Below are 21,707 nucleotides of genomic sequence, written 5' to 3' on the forward strand. Positions count from 1 at the left end.
ACAGCAACGAGGTCCGATTCGTGGGACAACCGATTGCGAACTGAACACGCAAAGGTGCGCACCGCACAGAAAGGTGTCGGGAACGTGGCACTTGAATGGTCGCCGGTTCCCTACCGACGTGGTGGGGTGAGTCTCGCGGGCCTTACGTAGGAAAAAGGGTCCCTAGGTGAGCCCACGGAACGGGAGAGACTGGCCCTCTCTTGCTCTATACTCTCCGTACTATACCTATATCCCCTCTACTCCTCGAACCCGGTGACCTGACCACGCCAGCCACTCCATTCGCCCCAGGTGGACGCTCGATGATTGCCGGTGTGCGCCGGTGGGTGTACACGATCCTTGCCGATCGGAATGCTAGCCGACGATAACGGGACGATCCTCGGGATAGCATCTTCCACAGAGTTGCAACAGAGATCCTTGTACTCTCTCCCAGGTCCTCCAGTCGTTGCCCCATCGTTGCAAACTACAATCGTTTCTAGACTAGGGACCATTCTAATCCGGACCCTCAGTTCTTCAGTCTTTCATGCAACAGCACACTGGGGCCATCTCAAATTGGCGGAATTAATCCGGAAATTCGGTCATTTCATATCACCCCCTCCTTGTACAGGGTGTATAAAAATTATATGTCGCGATCATCATAGCGTGATTCCACACCTCCGGATCGGTGGAGATCAAAATTCATTTTTACCTCGAAAATTAAGGTCAAAGTATCGAAAATTTTGAGTGATGAGTACTATACGATGCAATAAAAGATAATTTTTCGACACTTTCACCTTGATTTCCAAGGTCAAGGTGAATTTTGCGGTGCATTTTTTAAACAGATTTCCACCGATCCAGAGGCCTAGAATCACGCTATGGTGGTCGTGACATATCATTTTTATACACCCTGTACATTCCAATCTCATAGTGTAGACCGCTGGAAATTAATCGGGGAATTTATTTCGAACGACGTGTTGGACCAATCTCTTCGAAACTATGGGGGTGTCTTCCCGTACTTTTGAAGTATCTAAAAGTATTTTTTCTTTGTTATAAATAAATCGTTTATAGCACAATTTCTAGACTGGGGACTATTCTAGTGCAGACACTCAGTTTTTCAATTTTTCGAGCACGAACAAAGAGGCAATCTTGAGGATAGGATCTTCGAGTTGCAACAGAGATCCTTGTACTCTCTCTTGGCTCGTCGAGTCGTTGCTCCATCGTTCTAGGTACAATCGTTTCAAAACTGGGAGATATTCTAGCCCACCCTCGGTTCTTTCATGCAACAGCACAATGCGCCGTTTCCATGAAATTGCCGGAATTAATCCGAAAATTCGGTCATTTCGCGAAACACAGTAGGACCCCGTTTATTAGGACCATCATTATCGGAACGAACGGTTTGCTGAAGTTGTTGCTGGGTACGTTCGACAGTCCTTTAGAAAGAAGACTGTATCGAGCAATTACCGCGAATCGCAGTTGATGAGTGGGACGGGAAGCCGGGTAACAAGATCGAGAACTCGAAGAGACCTTTGTCGGGCACGCGACAATCTTCCGGCCGTTACTTTCAATAGGAGTAACCGTCCTCTGGTCGGACAGGGGTCTCGAGGCAATAGCCGAATTCTTTTGTGCACTCCCCCGCACGTGTCAAGGAACTCTCTCGCTCTTTTCTGGACTCCGGTTCTTGCTCCCATGTCCTTCGAGAAACGCGCACGGTCCAATTACTCGGACGTATTCGACTTATTCTTCGATCGCGAGCCTCTCGACAGATCCATTCAGAATCTGTCCGACATCTGGTGTCTTCTCTACCGATGATCGATATTCCCCTGTCCCGTTGATCTCCGTCCCGCAAGCTTTAGAAAATCATGTGAAAAAAATCCGATACTGGTAGAAGAGCTTCGGGAGGACGAAATTGTGACATTTCTGCGTTGCGACGTGGTGCATCCTGCTGCATCTCCAGCGAATCCTGAAGTACTTCTGTCATTTGAGTGTTGAATCTTGCTCCTTTTATGATCGCAGCGTTGCAAAATTTTTAATTAACTTTTAATCTTCTAGCAGCTATTTCGAGTCCTTGGCTATTTCAGCTTTATCATTAATTGCGGATCTTCGTGGCTGAAGTTTCGAGGCAGCGAACTTTCCCGGGTCAAAGAGCCGATTAAGTGCCAGGACATCTTTCAGGGGATGAAACCTGAGCGAGTTGAGGTATCAGCGGCGGTTTCTATCTTTTTGACGGCAAAGCGTGTCCCGTCGTTTCCCTCGCGAGAGCCGGGGTGAAACGATCAAAGAAGTTCCGCGAGGAAGTCGCGGGCGAGCCTCACAAAAGTCGAAGAACGTTGTAACTGGAACCGTTTAGATGCGGGACAGCTGCTCTCGGAGGCTCTTGCTCGCGCACCAGAGAATATCGAGCAGGGATCCTTCTCCCTTTTATCGAGAATAAAGCGGTTTCATTATTACTGGCGGATTTCGATGCGAACACAAGGCCCCGCATATCCTCGGTCATAATTAGAGGCGGCCCTGGGTTCGCGTATTCTTAAACGCAACGCGTACCCGCACCGAAACCGTGGAACAAAGAACCCCGAGACAAGGGACCTCTTGACTCGTAATTAAAACCCAGTCAATGGCTCTGCGGATGGAACGGCCGAGTGCCGAGATGAACCGCGCTCGAACAAAGAAGTGCAATTGCGGGAGCAAAACTACTTCTTTTCTCCACCTTTTTCCTCGTATTACGATTCCTCTTTTATTTCTTCATCTGCTTCTTCTTCTTCGTTTGCCAAATACGCCCTGGTCAACTAAAGCAATTTTTCGTTCACATTAATAAAACAATGTCTCCCGCTGACCGGGGGAGGCTTCTACCTGGACTCCAAGGTCTTCGAACTGAAATATTCAACTGCAGGAACGAGGATCCCTCTCCTCCTTCTTCTGCATCTTCTCTAGTTCTTCCTCTTCGTTTGCAAAGTGCACCCAGGTCGACGAATTTTTCTTTTACACCAACGCTGACAAAATAATGACTCAACTCTCCTGGCCGAAGGAGGCTTCTACCTGGACCATCGCGTCCAGGTAAATTTCACGAGGTCCTCGAGGTCGTTTGTTGAGGTCCACCGTGGAGAAAACCGGCGAGATTAGAGATTAGAGAGACCCACCGGTAAACAGATCGGAACCTGAACCCACGACGCAAGCTGTTGGCAAGATCCTAGATCTCGCTCAGCGACTTTCTCTTTGCACGAGAGCGGGTCCCTTTCCAGTGTACATTGCGATCCTGGCAACAATCGCGACCGGCTAAATCTGAATTCCAGTTGCCTAACAGTCTCCTGAAAATCTCAGGTTAATAATGGAGAAATTCTCCAAGAAATTTGATTAGTCGACAGCAGACTGGATTTTGTGAATTTCTGAGAAAATTGAGTACGCGATACAGTGAACATATTAAAACTTTTAAAGAAAGGAAAATCACTTGGCACAAACAATTCTTATTCTGCCCAAAGATCGACATTTTCATCATACTTCCTCTGAGAGGATTGTTAGCCCAGTTACTAAATTCGATCAGACTTCATTACAATTTTATTAATTCGTCCAAGGAGCACCCGAGAATTCGGATAAAGTCTTCAAACCTATTCGGACCATAAACGTCAATTCGAAGAGATATTTCCTGCACACGGTCTGCCAAAAAGATAGACAAGCCGCATAGAAAGCTCGCCTTTCTCCAGTGTTCCCAAGGAGATCGAACAGTTCACCTGGTGTCCATAAGCATCGGTTAATAGGCGAAAAAAAGCCCGACAAGTCGCGCTTGAAACACGCTTTCCTAACGACTTCGTCGCCGGGCTTTGACACCGGGAATAAGGGGAGTCCTCGTCTCGATGGTTTTTTCGATTTTGCGATGGAAGAACCCGCAAAAAGGGCACACGTACCCCAATTTTTCCTCGGGAGTTTTCCCGAGCGGAGGGGTCCTTCGGCAAATTAGAGCGGCGTTCGATTGTTCGGGCTCGCGGGCCCGGAAGCGATTCGACGGGATTTTTTTCAGGAGTAGGCGAACGGGAAGAAAGAAGAGGGGATAGCTTCTCTATCTTTCTTCCTCTCTCTCTCTTTCTGTATATATATATATATATATATATATATATATATATATATATATATATGTTTTATCCCTTGTTCGTTGTTTCTCTCGCTCTGTTCTTTCGCAGTTCGTATTTCGAATTTCCTCGTTCCCACGTTCGCCGATCGAAAACTCTTGAACGGTACGCCCCCCATTGTCCGGCGATTTCTGCAAAACACGAGCGAAACGCAGGAGCGTTCGACGTTCTCGTTAACGAAATAATCGACGGGGACTTAGCAGGGCCCCGGAAGTATATTCACGAGCTCCTAATCCTCCCCTGAGCCCCGGACGAGACGGAAGTTTGATCGACACCTCCCCAGAGATCCTCGCTCTTCATAAACACCGTATAAATCTTTCAATTATTCGTGGCGGCCGGTTTTCCTGCGGAAGGTCAGCGAAAGTGAGTCGAAAAAATTCTCAGAATTTAGTTGAGCGTAGAAAATGGCGGGCGGACTACTCACAAATTATTAAAATTATTAACCCCTGCAAGTCTATTCGAGAACATATTCATATGTGGCCTCTGTGTCTTGCAATGGATGCAAACAATTTTTCTTTCGAATAAATTGCAATCTATTCCTGCAATTAATCCTCTAGCATTTGCAATCAAGAACAATTTACATATTTTTTATCTCAAGCCTGTAAATAATTGAAATTTTTTTGGTTGTTATCAACTGATATTTAGGATTAGACCATTTTGTTGAAATTGTCTGACAGTACAAAGAAATATAGCACATAATTATGGGAATGTCGAGCAGTATGGACACAAGTGGACACCATAAATAATCACCGGCGATATTCGAACGGCCTAAGCACCAGGGAAATCAAGAATAATAAATAAAACGCAGCTGCATGCATAATGCGCACGCGAGCAGCGTGGCGCCGCGGCCGAAAAAATAAGGGCAGCTGCGTTAAAGAGTTATTAGCGTACGCGACGATTATTTCCATCGATCGTCGTCGCCCCCTCAAATAACATTGTCCCGACGATCGTTAACTATATCAGCTATACATTCAACGTCGTTCGATCGTGCACCGCCTCCGAGACGATTGAATGGAGCCGCTTCGCGCGGTTAAACAAAAGTTAATCGAATCCGTCGCTGCTCCGAGCAGTCACGGATAATCGTTGGATGGACGCCGGTTATTGAAAGCTCTGCCGATAAGGGTGAAAAGAGAGAACGGGCTCTGTCGAGCGTGCCCACGCGTGCGATAAGGCAGAATCGAGAAGCACTGGATTCTCGAACGTAAATCCGCAAAAATGCGGAGACGCGTGCGGAGACAATAAGGAGATAAACATGTCACGTCGGAAGGCGAGACAACCGAGGCAAAAACTACAAAAGGGGTGCTGTCTATTTGAAACGCACCCCTCGTCAAGGCGCTCTAATCGACCATTGTCGTTTCCTAGCCGTTATGGGGGGAACGTGGCGGTGCTGCTCGAAATTAACGAATTTTTGGGAATTTATTTCAGACGATGTGGCGGATCGTTCTCTTTGAAATTTTGGGAACGTATTCCCACACTATTGAAGTATCTATAAACATTTTTTTTTTGTTGAGAATATGCTCGTGTGTGAGATGTATACAATTTTTCAGAAGACCACCCCCTCATTATACATACATTCTCTTTCGGTAGACTGCTGGACATTAACGAATTTTTGGGAATTTATTTCGAACGATGTGGTGGACTGATCTGTTTGAAATTATTTGAGTGTCTCACTACACTATTAAAGTATCTATAGATATTTTTTTAGTAAGAATAGTCTCATCTTTGGGGTGGAAAAAATTTTTTTCTTGAAGAAGATTTTCCGTAAAGGATGTACAGTGTACAGTATTTCTTTTGTCACAAAATAGTTAAAATCACTGGAAGCTGTAGGCCCTGTCCCAAATAATCAGGATCTCCCGCGCAACCTTGCATCCTGATCGACCTTCGCCTTCGCCTAATCGGGAATTTCGATGGCACTGCGACCGTAGACACAGCAATCGATTAAGACAGATATAGGGGTGGAACGTGACCGTGTCCCACCCCATTGGAACCAACCCCCCACCCACCCTGAATTACAGACGGAAATTGCGTCCGATCGTTGGACAGACCACGGTGAACCGTGATAATGCGACGCGCATAAGTGCGTGTCGTGTCATACCGTGTGTAACGGGGCGCGATTCGGACCGTGACCAGCCGTCGATGAAATTGCATATTCATACGCGCAATCGGTTCTTTCCTCTTGACCAAAAAGTAGCGCGTGACGGAACAATGAGCGCGGCCGTAAATCCTGGCAGGTGGTAATCCTGATTCATGCCTCGTTCCAGACTTGCGGGCCTCGTTAATCCTTTCGGGGCTGCGGCCAACGTTGATCGATCGTAATCTACAAACCGACGCTCGTAGAATCATGCGAACGGCTAGGCTGTTTGAACCGCGAAACGTCACGTCAAACGTTCCACTTGATCAGAAAAAAGCGAAAGCTCCTTAAGTGGTGTTGCCACTCAAAAGCAAGCCAAATTTTGAGAATTTTTTACGGGAATGTAGTGAAAGGAATGAAAAATCTATACACAGATTTTCAAGTGTGAAAGAAGATTTTTTCATAATAATTTTGTTATAAAATGACGGCGCTACAGTTCTGTATCTACATGTAGATAGATGTAAGTGGAAGTCAGCCTAAGCAGAAAGCCAGAGATTACAATAAAGTACAGTACATTAGGGTTTCCAGTAGATAATGCTTTCAAATACTTTACTCTATTTCTAATTAGCGAAGTATGGCTGGACTGTGGCTGAACGCGAAATTTGATCGAGATCTCTCGCGAATCTGATCTAATCGCGAGCATCGAATTACGTTCCCGACGAAGCAGGGCATGTTCCAGAAGGGTGGCAACGTTCTCCAACGTCCGCGGACCCTAATTTCAAGAAAAGGATTTGTCGGCGAAACGGTTTCACAGATCTTTGGCGGCCACAAAAGCGGCGGGGTTTCCTGAAGAGACTCGAGAGATCGTTCACGGGGGTTGTTTTCAAATACTGTGTCCCGGTGTACAGCGGAGATACTATCGACCCCTCTTCAGGCTTTTCACGTTCCTCGAGAGTCTGGACCTTGTTCCTCGATAAAAGGGTTGCGAATCAAAGGTTTCCGCCCCGGAGTCAAACCGGAGGGCTAATTTTCGAGAAGCACCCGGGGCTCGAGGCTCGACCGTCCCCGTGAATTATTGCACCTTTTCCTCGCAGGTGCAACGATACTATCGATTCGGAATCGTTTCGATTAGATGCCGAAGGGTGTGCTGCGCTAAGGAGCCGGTCCCCCATTGTCTACACTTTCGTTGTTGCGTATATTGTTTCGTTCGAGAGAATGCAATCTGTCGCTTGGTGTACAAGGAATGGATGAAGTGTGTTTAATATTTTCCAATAGAATGAGAAAGAGGAGTCCTTAAAATTATCTGCAGCAACAGACCATTTACAATTTTTGTTCCCTCTTCAATAAATAATTCAATTCATTTACTATTTCTTCTGTTTCCATATTTCAATTTTACATAAAATGGATAAGTACATTTTAAAATATTGAGAAGATTGAGAGGATTTAAGCTCTTCTTTCTTAAAAATTAATGCAGAACATTTTTATTCGCATAAAAATCCGCGGTCTACTTATAAAGTAACCGATGACAATAGCATTGAATGCAATTGTTGAGTCGAATTATGAGAATTTGTTGATACACAAAATATGTATATTTTTAAAAAATCATGCCACAGCGCCTGTAAAAATTTTATACTCCGGGTTGGCAGAAGAATGAAAGGTACATTCCTCATTTAAGTAAGGCTATCGATATGTAGACACTTTATTCGAATACAGTGGGGTAAGCACGATCTAGACAGCAAATAAAGCACGTCGCTCTGACAGAGATATATGTACAAAATTCTCTATGAAATAACCTTACACCAAATGGATTTCCCGAGTGTTTTCCCTCCGCATCTTTTTCCCTGCCGATGCCCTATCATTTATTTGGAGCACCGATCGATCCGGAAACGCCATATGCTGCCGGAATAGATGTTGCGAAATCATTGCCCTTAATTTTTTCGGGATAATCGATCGCGTTCTATGAATAATAGTCGTCCTTTTCAAAGCGTCCACCACCATAATCACCCATCGCTGTGTCACCAACTCCTTCTCCAGATAAATGACTCTCCCATGACCGGCACATTTTTCCGTAAAAAAGTGCATCGGGTGCAACGGTCACTCCAATTACGAACCGAGTATCGACAATCTCCTTGGGAAATTGTTCAATTATAATTTTCACGCTGATCTCTGTACGAATCTCTCGGATCCAGCTGCTCGCGAGGATTACCAACGAGGATCCGAGGGAAAGCGATGGAAACGGATGAGACAGAAAGAAAACGGTAACATCGCGCTATTCTACGCTAGGATAATACGATACAACGACGGTGAATGGCCAGGATGACAATGACGAGCTTGACTCGAGAATGAGGGCTCATTATCGTGTCCTGGATCCTTCTGTGCCCCGGACCTCCTGTTGAGAGCACGGACTACTTCCCGATCCTGCCCTCCCGTGCGATTTTCCTTCCGCTCTTCCTGCCCCGCCTCGAAGGGCCCGAAGGGAAAGAGGGCAATCTCGAACATTTGGCACGCTCCTCCGAAAACGGGTTCTTGATCGGTAGACTGCGGATTTTTATGCGAAATTTTCACCCTTCATTGCGAGATACAGGAGCCACATAGACACTTATCTCAACTCCCAATAATTTCATCTTGTGTAACCGATCACCTGAATAAAATGTATATAATAATACTAAAAAATAGTTTATGTAAAAATTAGCTTATTAGTTCATTTGATACTTCCTTGCCAACTGGTACTCGATTATTTGTTCAAACAAGAAGCAGAGCCAGAGAAAACAATCGATTTCTTCAGCGCCTCTGTCCAAGCTCGATTCGCTGGTCGGGCCGCGGAATTACGAAAGAAACGAGCGGCTCGTAAATCGACAGATAACCGTGGCTAACTTCCACGCCGATCCAGCCCCGTCGTTTTCATAACGTATCGAGGGTATTCGGATTATTCTCACGCGTCGGCAGTATTCTTCGGTGACCTGTTTTCACACGAACGCCATCTCCTCGTGCACAGAGAAAAAGAGAGAGAGAGAGAGAGAGAGAGAGAGAGAGAGAGAGAGAGAGAGAGAGAGAGATAGAGGTGCGCGCGGCCTTCCGTCAATCCTACCCGACAATATCTCTGCCCCATTGCCATCGCTACCATTCTTGGCAGTTACCCAGTCGGGGGTGTCACGGATAATCGTGGGCGGAATTTATGTCTCGCTGTGTCTACTGCCTCCCTAAATGGAAACTGCGCCTGGTAGCGGCCGAATCGAAGTTTACAACTTTAGAAATCTGTCTACAATGTTATACCTGTAAACCGGAAGCGGTTCCCACGATGCTGGCCCACACAGTCATACAACCTTCAAATTCGCGAACATCAAACGCAAAACAATGAAAAAATTCAAAGAATGTCAAGGTTCTTCTCTTTGACATGACTCGAGAGTAAAATATTCAAGTAAAAGAAATTATTCAAATTTTTACACTTCCTTGACAGTGATCAGAAATCGGGAATTTGGCGTTACTATGAATTAGCTCGTTCATCCGTGCATTGTCAACGAAGATCCACATAAATACATCGAGAATCCAGGATCCGCGACGTTAACGCGGTGTGGATCGACCTCCTTTTTGGATGTATCGAAGAAAATCGCGATCGAATCGGTTTCGAGCGTTGCCCACCTTCTTGTTTGCTCCGCTGTTGATACGGTTCGCGACGTGGTTCCCGAGCGTGCTTTATTTTCGTAACGGAAGCCGGACCGTCGTGTTCGTAATTCGAGAGGAGCTCCCACGGGAGATAGCTCGTTTTCTTCTGTAGCTCGTCTTCTTCGATACGGCCTGTTGCGAGGAGATTCGTGAGGGCGCACGTGCGACGCTCCGCAAGCCAAATTTCCTCCGGAACCTTTTTTAACCCCCTACACGTTTCCCACCAAATCGTTCTTGAAAGTTGCCCGTGCATTAGAGCCAACCGTGACAATTTAACGGGTCGGGAGCTGCGTTTAAACTCTTTCTTTTTCGTGTGTGCCGTGAACGTTCAATCTTCGGGCAAAGTGCTCTGTGAGCAAATTTAATGGATGGAGAAATAAATGGATTGAGACGTAGAGTGAGAAAGTTTAATTGGTTCAAGAATGAAATGCGGTTCGTGCCGTGGAATTGATCGATCGCGAAAATTCGCGAGATTGAAGTTGAATAGAAATGGTTTAGGCGCAACCGCAATCTTCGACAGTCGGTTACGTCTTCCACCGTTCATGTTAACGCTCGTTTGACCGGCCAGCTTGTCCATTGTCGCCGAAATTGCCGCTCGTGTGTCGCGGCTACTGTCGGCGACGTTTCACCGCTAATAATAAGTGCTACGTGCTAGGGTAATAACGATAACGTCGACAGGATAAATGCCAGTGATAAGACCCTGTAATTAGGTTGGCAGAGTATAAGGTCCGCTCCTCGTTCTGCACGCATGTACAACATACGTAATCCCCTCCCACGTTGGCCGAGGTGGTCAACCCTTGACATATATTACAATGAGCAACGTAAGCGAACATGGAACACCGTGAATGCATAATTTACTTTCGAAAACCGGTGGCGTGGCTCTGGCCGAGAGGGTGGCGCGACGGGTAACGGGGTTCACGCTCTGTTAAACGGGAAAAGGGTGCAGAGGGTGGTTTTCCATGGTTTCACGTTAAAGAGTCAGATCGCTCGATTACGCCCGTAACACGGTACACAATACGCCGGGGCCCGAAACAGTTATCTATCTTTTTTAAATAATTCCGATCGAACTTACACGATCCGTTTAACCCCCCACGCACGACCCCTTTTGTTCAACTGCTTTAGTTTAACCCCTTTTACGACGAAATAAAATTTTGATCGTCCGTGATCGACGTTTCGGCATTAAAATAAATGTTCGTTGTGATCAACGTTGAAATTATCACACATGTCAAGTCACAATGAAGGAATGGACACTGTGGAGACGCTACGAAGACACTATAGAGGTATTTGCTTCGCAAGGAAACATAGTAACAGACACGCACTCTTTTCACGGATCGGTTAGCGAGGCTCGCATCGACGATTCGAACGCGAACATACGGGCCTGTCTGCGTGTCGAGAGACAAGACCGACGACAGACCCCAAACCAAGGGACAAGCCAGAGTAAAATTATCTTCCCGTTCACCGAGACAAGAAAAATGCCACAGAAAGAGGGAAAGAGAGATGGCCGCGCCGTGGCAGCAGGTTTTCCACCCGCTACGACATTGCTTCCTCCGCCGCTAATTGGCGAGAATGACGCACGACCCTTATAATTGCCCGAACGAACCGAAGAAACCGAAGGATGATATGTTTCTTCCTCTTGCGACTTTCCTCGTTTTCTCCTCGAAATCGTTATCGAATTACCGGGCCCTTCGTTAACTAGGAGGAACACCAGTTGACTGCCGCCGGAAAAATGCGATTTTTCTTAAACTTCTTTTACCACCCCCTGCGGTCGAAAATATTCCAACAAAATTTTCCTTGCTTTACTTGCATGATCAAGATAAAAAATAGTATGCTTGCGTAAATATTATTTAGCCTTTTGTAAATTTCTCCCCCGAGGAAATACTGTGATATTCTTTTTATCTGCAGTAGTTAAAACATTAACGCGTGGTCTGGGTTTTCCCAGAACCCAAAAGAGTTAAAATACACAAGCACACAGGAGGGAGTACTTAATGAATGTTGAGGTAATCGAACAATCACGCTCGTGGTTTCGATGGGCCATTTTCCGGCAGCGATGGTTCAAAGGCGGCAGGGAGAAGCAGCTCGTCATCGTCACCGTGATGCCGCGCCACTCGACAATGACGATTCAACAATCGCGAGCATGACTGTCCGCTATCCGGGTGCTCCATACACCGTGCGGATTTGTTTGGCAGTGTATTAAACACGTTTCAATCGGTTCGCAGTGTCCCGGAAGGCTGGTCGAGCGGTTTCTGGTCGATTGAAAGGTGGCGAGAGCCCGGATGAAAAGTGGTTGGAAGGATGCACGGTGTTCTGTCCCACGTCTCGGACGAGCGGCAATCGTCGTCACGGCAATGGCAACGGACACGTGTGAATTTACGACGATGATCGCCGACTTCCGAATTCCCTTTGAAAATTCGCCACTCGTCGACGGCTGTCTGCGGGCCGTCGAAGGGTGCGCCGCGGCGCTTAATGTCCCGTGACGCCTTAAATCTAGCCTCGCAAGGAGGCTCTCGTCGAGAGGAGAGCGCAACTTGTCCCGGAACGCGAAGAGAGGCCGAGGATAGTGGTCATCGGCCACCGTGAAGACATTCGATTAAGGCCGATGAAAAGAGAACTGCCCGAGAAACGTTCGCACGGGACGCCGTCGGGCGACGGTTAGGCTACCGGCCGGGAAAGAAGACGACGGGTCAAGCCAATCTGTTGCGTCTGGGATTTTTGCGGATTTTTATGCGAGTGGCTACTTGGGAATTTCCTTCTTCCTCTAATAGTTTCCGAAGGTTCTAAATACCAATTCTATTTGACTGAAACGTGTTTTGTCACCGCTAATCATTTCCCGGGTCTGAAAAATCATCGGAAAGGAGGAAAAACTTCGCGGCGGGGGAGAGCTCGAGTAAATTTCGAGTAGTGACAGGAGCGTTTAAGTAATGTATGCACTGCGGAAAGGTGGTGGCACGAGGACCGTACGCAGATACGGATCTACTCGATCGTTCCTCGGGTGTCAGCAGGCCACGGTTCCGCGGACCGTGAAGAAAGAAAAGGACAATCGCGAGTATGGAAATACATGAAAAATACCATCGAGGATGTTTCCTCGAAGCCACACATATGGAAGCTATTTCGAGGGTTGTCAGGGAACGATCACCGCCACGGTGGTCAAAACTGCATCTGCGGTTCAGGAGAGGACCCCTCTGTCGTCTCACAGAACGTCGGACACTGATCAGTCTCGACACGAGCCTCTCTTGTGCCGGTCCTCGACCCTCTCTGTCCCTCTCTCTCTCTCTCTCTCTCCTCCTCCTCTCTTTTTCTCTCGTTCTTCGGAGCCGCGCTTCCCTTGGCGAGCACTCCGATTCGGTAATTTATAACGGATAGATTATTTTTCGCTCGCTCGCTCGGGTTTATCGACTGCCGTTCATCGCCGTTGCAACTGTTTCGCCGGCAATAGTCGGAGATGCGAGTCAGTTTGCGCAATTGAAGGGCTTGCGACAATAAGGAGACAGCTGCGGCGAACATTTGTTTCTTGTCCGTTTGCCGCGGGAATGTGCTTTGCGGGAATCGGGAATTGCCGTGCGTTGAAAAATATCAACGCGTCGGCTACCAGATATGGTCGCCGTAAGTCCTGACAGAATTAAAATAACTTAGACAACAAATAGCGTCTTTGGGTGCATTTCACAAGTTTACACAAATTTTGATCACACCAAATCAAAATTGAAAGCACATCTCCTCCTTTATTTAATTTCCATGTTTAGCTCCTCAGCACAGCGTCCTGTTTCATAGAATCCATCGTCGAATCCATAGTATCGTAAAAATAATTTTCATCTGCAAAGGCTATTAATTGGCCATAAACGTACATGCCTCTGCTCGACACTCAATTTTAAAAAAGAAATGCGTATCCGGAGGTCCCCGAATTCCGGATTTGCGAGCTCCAAGCGGAAAGATCGGTAGTAACAAAACGAAACCGGGAATAAGGACGATGAAGGAAGACGGAGAAGAGTATAAGAGAGAAAGAGGATCGCAGAGACCAACAAAATGTCCAGGCTCGACTCATAATTTTCTAGCGAGCGTCGCGCGACGAGCGACGTGTACGTGTCACAGCGTCGCGACGCACCCGTCCGTCTCGTCCCGACTTTAAACACCAAAAACGAAACTTCGGCTACATATTTTATCGTCGCTCTCTCCGAGACGAAAGTTTCGCCGTTGAAACAAAAGCTTTCCACGAATATTCCACCAAATTCATTTGATTCAAGCTCGCTAGCACCTTTCAGAAACTTTTCAGTTTCTTGCCAATTCGACGAATTACTTTGTCATTTAACTGTGTCGTGGTCATATTTTATCGTATCGACGTGTTCATAATTGCAAAATCTTAGAACTTGGCACGACAAGACATCGTTTATTGAAACTTTTACAATGAAATTCTTACTATTCATATAATTTTCCATTTCTACCATTGTACCGTGTTATGCCTGAAGATCTCCAATTTCAGAATAAAATGTGTCGCAGAAGACGAGCAGTGTTCAACGTCAGATTTTCAGTTTCAAGTTCCCGAAAGCGTGAATTTTGTGGGCTAACGATCGTCGTGCATGAGTAAACGAGAAAATCGTGTACCGACGGCAGAAGTTCACGGTTTCGTAGAAAACGATGCGTCTATTCGCTGGCGAGCTGTGAGGCCGCGTTGCTCGTTCGATCCTCCGGTTGTTTTCCTATTTATTTCGAGGAAAATAATTCGGTCCGGCCAGACCTCGAGAGCGAACGAGCTAGCTCTCGCGCACTGAGACGCGTTTTATTGGGCCAGCGTGGTTGACAGCAAGAGTGACTGCGCTCGTAAAAGCCTCGTATAAATAAAATCGCCGGGAATATAATTGTTGCCGAGAGCCAGCAACATTTCCTCGGAGCCGAACTGTAGAACACGGTCAGCTGTCCGCACTCCGTTCTCCAGTTTTCAAGGGGCTGCCCGATCTATCCGATTGGGAAAATCGATTTTTCTCCGTGGAAATCGATGATCGAACCCTTTGACGATATTCTTGTAAAGGGGTTTCAGGAAATTCGAGAAAGTGTGGTGGCTGTTGCCACTTTTGCTGGCGAGCGACTCACACTGACACAGAAATCATATTACCTGAAAAACTGGACAACTATTTGTTTGATCCCTTGCACATATATTTGTGCCGGATATTGTTTAAATAATTTTATAAAACGAAGGAATATGCACTCGCTTTTCAAAATGACAAGCGAAACACTTTCTGCGACGACAGACTTGCATGTAAGTTATTATAAGTCCAAAAACGAATGTGTTTAGTTACTTGCATAGTGTAATAAAATAATCCTAAAATTGCGACAAGATTCGTTGAGCCCACCAGTTACAATAAATTCCCAAAGATCCAAGGTTCGGCTCGTATCGATTACGGTTCACCTGCGATAATCTCCGATCAAAAGAGCGCAAAAAAAGTATTTGCTTTTTCGGAAGAAAAGTAGAACCGGTCATATATCGCAATTTTGGGGAGCAATGTTTGCCCTCGCGGAGAAAAATCCAACTGCGTTCCCTTGCACCCTTGTTTGCCGTTCCGACTGGCTCGTACTTTTTACCATCGTTCTTTTGTGAGCGAGCATAGTTTATGAGCTTGCACAGGAATGCATTTTGACAGCGGACTCTATATTTCCTTCGATAATCGATCGATTGGCTCTTTTTTTTTCGGGAATGTATCGCAAAGATTCCCGTTTCCTCCAGACAATATCGAAAGTCGAGTAAACCAGTTGTTAGTTCAATTTCTGGAAATTGTACCAGGACCCTTCTGTTAATTCGAATCAGAAGCGGAAGTCGGGGGCCGCGTACCTCGAAGAAGTCGGGGTAGGTTCGATCAGCAAGATAAAAGATCAGAGGTCTCGCGTTAAAGCGAAATTGTTACTCGACACCCTTGTGTAACGAGAGCCGAGCCGCGGCGATGAAGAAGACCAATGTTCGGCTGCATAAAGAGTGGTTCATCGTGTCCCTGAAAACCGAAACCACCGTGACGCCGGCGCCTACAGTTTTCATGAAAACCGCGCGCACCAATGCACTTTCGGAATTCAGTGCTAAGAATTCTACAGCTTGGAATATCTAGAAATCAACTGGCCCGTTTCGTCCTAAAGTGCAAGTCCATTCGACGATCGAAAAATTAATTCGACGCCTTTCAATTTATTTCAGTCCCGTGGCTATGAGACGGACTTGGTTTACAAGTAGAGGTTCGCGCTGAAGAGGAATCCGTAAATTAGATAAATAGACTGTGCATTTTATGCATTTAAAACATTTCAAGGAATTAAAACAGCTGCTGCATTATTTCCAACCCATTAAAATTATTTAAGGAAGAAATAGAAGTCCACGTAATTAATACAGAAAATTTTTATTCTCGCATAAAGATCCGCAGTCTAGCAATACGATATCGAACTAATGTTCCTAGAAATTTTTAAATCGAAAGGGTAAAATCACTTTTCGCAATGTATCGATGTTAATCTCTTCGGGAGCAACTGGAGAGACAAAAGAAACGAAAAGTTTTTCGGAAAGCGTGTGGGACAGTTTGCGCAAACAAAAGAAAGCTTTCGCCGCAGAAGATCGCAACGTTGTCCCTTCGGAAACGATTCCGGGGAAACCGGTCGCGTGCGTGTCGCGAGTCCGCTCAACCCTGAAGAGTTCCCCGTAAAAAGCGTTGAAAGGGCCGCGGCGCGGTTTCGAAACCAATGAGCTTCTAATGAAGGTGGAGCTTGGCGAGGAAATCTCCACCTACTCTTAAAATGCTCTATTTCTCTGCTGTCGGAGTGCGTGTCCCTCCGCGTTGAAGCCGAAGAGAGACGCGAGCGGAAAACCGAAGTGCGAAAGACGAAGGAAACCAACAGCGAGCCGAAGGAGGGAGAGAAACGGTCTCGCGAGGGGGAAAGGAAGGAACGAAGAGGAGAAACAAATGAAGAGGCTGAGGAGGAGATCTTCAAGTACGTTTTAACTTGGCCGAGTCAGTTGGCATCCCGCCGCCCCGACTAATATGATGACTTCGTCCGAGCACCGTGATCTTTCCACGAACGTAATCGATCGGCTGTGATTTCTGTACGCGACCACGAGTGAACGAGAGAGAGAACATTCCGGAGAGGAGACGCGACCGTAATCGCGCAACAATCTCCTCGGCAACAGAGTGATTATCGCCCGGATTTTGGCAAACGAGCCGACATCGATCCCAGAGAATCGCTGTCCTTGCGAACTCGCGCAATTAGGCGAACTTTCCCCCCTCCCCGAGGACTGAGAAACTTTTACAACTCCCCGAGAAGAAATGGCTCCGGTGATTGATGCGAGCATAGCACGCGGGAAGGAATGATCTCTTGGACTTTGGGAGCTGGAGGATTGCAAATTTCGGAGGAAATTGATATTCACGAAATTTTCACGATGAACGTCTGAGTGGAGCAGGATTGATCGGTGATAAATGCGTGCGAAGCAAGCGTTGGATGCGAATTGAACGTGTAGGGTCTCCTCCGACGCGAGAGATAGTGAACGTTTGTTGTTGTCCGAATCTGTACGGCGTTCGACGAGGATGGTAGGCTAGTCGAGGGGCAGCGGTCAATTATCAGAGGACGAGAACACGGGCGAAACGGAGTGGAATAAGTAACGAGCACGGTAATATTTTTGGAAGAGCGTGCTCAGCCGGCACGTGGCGCGAGACCTTAATTGCTCCGTCACGCTTCACCTCGACGATGCTTCGGTTCACATATTCCGATGGAAATTACGCGTGAAAGCCTCTCCCCTCGTGCGTCTCCATCCCTCGTAAATAATCCTCGCATCCCGACGGATGACTCCCAGGAATCGTCGAGTCTCTGTACACCGTTCTTCTCTTAAAGCCCGGGGTTGCTAATTCCCGTGGTGGGTGTCGTTTCGCGATTCTCTGGATGTTCGCGAGATCTCGTTGGGTCCTGGGAACGAATTGACAGAACGATCGACACGTTCTGCACAGGAGGAACGTTGATCCAGAGAGATCGATCTTCCCGCGTCGAGCAAACCATTGTGCGGCACGGCAAAATGTTGTGCGCCGGTTCCGAACAGGAGGGAAACGGTGGCGTGATAGTCTCGCAGGTCCCGAATAGTCACACGCCGCAGGATTTCACTGTTTCCAGGCTTTTGGCGACGTCCAATCACTCGTTAGGTAAGAATCCGTTCCATTCGACGCGTTCCTTACTCGATAGGGGTGCACGATCAACCCTTATGTTGGAAAATAAATTCTGTAAGTAGTTTTAACCACTGGCAGTCGAATGGCGATTACGAGGCGCCATTAAAAATTACCAATATTTACGTTTAAGCAAATAGGCTCAACATCGTATACGTGAAATGGAATGATCGTATACAAGTGTGCATTGTACACTGCAAATTTAAATGCTCGGTTTAAGACGGCCCGAAAGCAACACTTTTTACTGTTTAATTGATAAAGATTGAATCCTAGCTTTGTAATCATGTTTCATTACACCAACTCTCGTGTTTGATTGCAAGAACATAAAAATATAAAAGAGTATAGAAAATTGTTAAAGGAATGATAGCAAACGAGTACTACCTCGCACGTTTCTCAGGGTACAAATTTCAACAAAAATCCAGCCATTTGTTTAAACACGCAAAACGTTTGATTCCTCTCTATTTACACAATGCCCTCTACCTCTTCGAGTTCAAAAGGCAGAACTTATTGATATGAAAACTGAGTGAAGTACTGTCCTAGGATCTTTGCAGCAACCATTTGCAAAGATCAGTAAAAATGCTAGTGAAATGACGAATCCGTTTCTGTCTGTGCTGCAAGCGGGTGAAGTATTATCCTAAACCCTTTCGTGCAACCGTCTCCTAAGATCATGCGAGGGTTAAAGGTACAGATGTTGAACGATCCCGCCGCAGGAGCGTTTCACAATAAAGTTTCATAATGGTTTACGTAATTTCGTTACGCAATGCAGCTTGAAACCGCGAAGAGACCATTGCTGATAGATCTCCGACGGCGTCTTCGGGTTTCGCGACGCGTTCTTTCGATTCCATCGAAATCGCGCGTTTCCAGTCATACTGTTCGCGTTATGCCGCCTCGATGAGTGGCCAAGCACAGTAACAGTCATTCAAGAATAGCCGTGCGGCCGCGGCGTTCCTCTTCCCGTCTCTTTCCCTCGGGGTTTTTTCCTCCGACGGAATGACGGAACTCGTTTATCGCGGCGCGGCGTCGCGGAAACCACCTTTATGTCTTCTTCTGCTTTTGTAGAATGCAACGAGACCGCCGCGACGGCAGCGGCGAACAGAAGGCCTAGGAGAAGCAGAACGACCTTCTCGGCGCAACAGTTAGCTGCTTTGGAGAGGGTCTTCGAGAGAACGCACTATCCGGACGCGTTTGTGCGCGAGGAGCTGGCTACGAGGGTCTCCTTGTCGGAGGCGAGGGTCCAGGTAACTTAATTTTCGATCGACACAGTCCGTATTGCTCTGGTTGTAGACTATACTAGCTCTGGAGGCCGAGGGCGGCGAAATCAGGGGCCAATCTTTATCTTCTGAGGTCACAGTCTGATGGCTTAGCAGCCTTTAGTATAGCGTCAAAGGAACAACCCAAACTTGATTTTATTGGTTAAAGTGGAAGCTGTTAGAACCTATAGATTTTCAAATAGCTTTCTGGAACTCTAGAGCCAATTATATTTGGTTGTTAAGTTTGGAATTGAGGAAGCATTGTCTTGATTCTTGAAGGTGTTTCCGAAATGCTGGAGAAAGTCTCATTTAGAGTAAAGGTCTGGCGAGTGTTCTAAACGAGATAGAGTTTCATAATCCAACTCAACCTTCCGAGTCGTTAGGCATGAACAGATACTCTTGGTACCCCGAAAGAAAGAAGGTACATATCAAACAAGAACCACCATTCTGGATCTAGACAATCAAAATTCGACTTGTTATGATTTCGGTCCGGATCGCTGAAGCACGTCGTCGAACCGAATCATTGCCCCACCTCCGTCGGTCCCGGGGCAAAGAGCGTTTGTATCGTTCGCCGATGCAACCTCGCGAAACAACGAGAGCGTGAAAAAAAAGAGGGTTCGACCTTGGACGGGCGCGGTGAAGTCTTTTGAAGCCGCGCATCCACTTTGCGAGGAGGAAGAATGTCCGTCAGAAAAAGTATCGCGGGCCAGGTCCACACGTGTTCCTCGGGATCATGGTGGGTATCTGTGGAAGAAGGAAGGACAGACGAAGCCGGAGGGAGGAAGCGAAGAGCAGGGAGAGAGAGAGCTGGAGGAAGAGAGACAGAGGACAAAGAAAAAAGAGGAAGAAACCGGGGAAGGAGGGTGGAGGTCGTGGACAGCTAGGCAGAAAATCGAAGGAGACAGGTTGTCAGGGCAAGGAGCTATGATTAGCTTGCGTCGGGATAGTTGCGTCGTTCCAGTAGCAGCATCTGTGCTTGGCATACGGCGTAGGATATGATGCGCCGCTTGTATCCCGCACGTGTGCGATCCCCGAGGTCCGTGGTGTACACGATCACAACGAGAACACACTTTCGGTTGCTCGTGTCGATCTCATCCGTTATACTACCACCACCGCTACCACACCAGCAGCGTCTGCCGCGGATGTCTGTCCGTCTGTCTGCCTGTCTGTCTTTCTATCCGTCTGTCTGTCTATCTGTCCGCGAACCGTGAGCTTGCCAGGAGCCGTCACGCTGTCCCGTCTCGTCTCTGATCTCCCCGCCCTCGTCCTCGGATTCTCTATTCCTCCCTGCGATCGAAGATGGGTCAAGAAACCCTTCGCGTAGATAACCAAGACAATTCTAACCGATCCGGCAATCCGGGAACCGAAGTCACGTTTCCCTCCATACGGTCGCTCTAAACAGAAGATACCTCAGGCTCAGACCCCCCCCCTGCAAAGTCAAAGAGGACAAAGCAACTTCAATCTCTCGCCCCGTTTTACAATTTTGTTGACAGTAATTCTTCGTCGTCTTCTGAGGCAACCAAGTATCATTTGAATCCCCTGTAGCGGTAGTTTTTTATTCTAGACGGTTTATTCTAGTAGTACACTTTCAGACTGAGGAGATAGAAAATCCATAATAGAAAACAACACAACGTATGGGTAATGAGTCTACTGATAGTTAACCACTGTGCATAGGTGGCTGAGAGACCTGAAGGATCTAAGGAACCCGAAGAACCTAAAACAGTGTATGTTTGTTGCAGGTGTGGTTTCAGAACAGACGCGCGAAGTTCCGTCGGAACGAGAGAAGCTCCGCCATCGGACGAGGTGTCTCTTCAACAAAAGAGATGGAGGCAGCGTTACCTTTGCGACCCATCAGGGTAACCCACGCTCAGGAGAACAGCGCGGAGACCCTGCAGACCACTCAGATGACCCAGTACCCGTACGGCGAGTACTGGAGGTCCTCGCAACACTATGCTTCCATGCAAACGTCCTCGACCTGCCATGGTCTGATCAATGGTAACCTGGGGAACATGAACATCCCCTCGTATCATCAAACGGAGATTCACGGAGGATTAGAAGGATCCGCGATGAACAGTCTGAACGCCCTCAGGTTCCGAACGCACCCTTACGGGGCCACGTACCCCGCCATGCACGCGAGCATGTGAGAAAATGCGTTTAGGATGCGACTGCAACCCCTATCTGGGTGGTTGCAAGACACGAGTCGCGTGCTTCTATCTTTTTGAACAGAGAACATAGCTTTTGTACGTTACTTTGAAAGTGTCCAAGTGAACTAAATTGTGTTTCACATTGTTGTATTTTTGGGGGTCGTGAATCGACAGTCAACGTATCGAAGTGCAAAAGTTCGTGCCCGATTTCGTATTAAAGTATAACAAGGAATCGGGCACGAACTTTTGTACTGACCTAATAGAAAGATACGACTCATGTTGCTCTGCCTTGCAACCACGGATCTAGCTAGACGAACGCCAAA

The 21,707-nt window shown here is 47.0% G+C and overlaps 1 protein-coding gene across 1 annotated transcript; it reads left to right on the forward strand.

Annotated features, from left to right (window-relative positions):
- Positions 1–16,778: 16,778 nt before the first annotated feature.
- Positions 16,779–21,697, forward strand: LOC143359733 (dorsal root ganglia homeobox protein). The gene is made up of 3 exons (XM_076797901.1): positions 16,779–17,969; positions 19,050–19,228; positions 20,980–21,697. The coding sequence occupies exons 1-3, from the start codon at positions 17,846–17,848 to the stop codon at positions 21,382–21,384; spliced, it is 708 nt and encodes a 235-aa protein (XP_076654016.1). The 5' UTR covers positions 16,779–17,845; the 3' UTR covers positions 21,385–21,697.
- Positions 21,698–21,707: the final 10 nt, after the last annotated feature.

This window comes from Halictus rubicundus, chromosome 12, assembly GCF_050948215.1.
Source record: "Halictus rubicundus isolate RS-2024b chromosome 12, iyHalRubi1_principal, whole genome shotgun sequence".
In the NCBI taxonomy this organism is placed as follows: domain Eukaryota; kingdom Metazoa; phylum Arthropoda; class Insecta; order Hymenoptera; family Halictidae; genus Halictus; species Halictus rubicundus.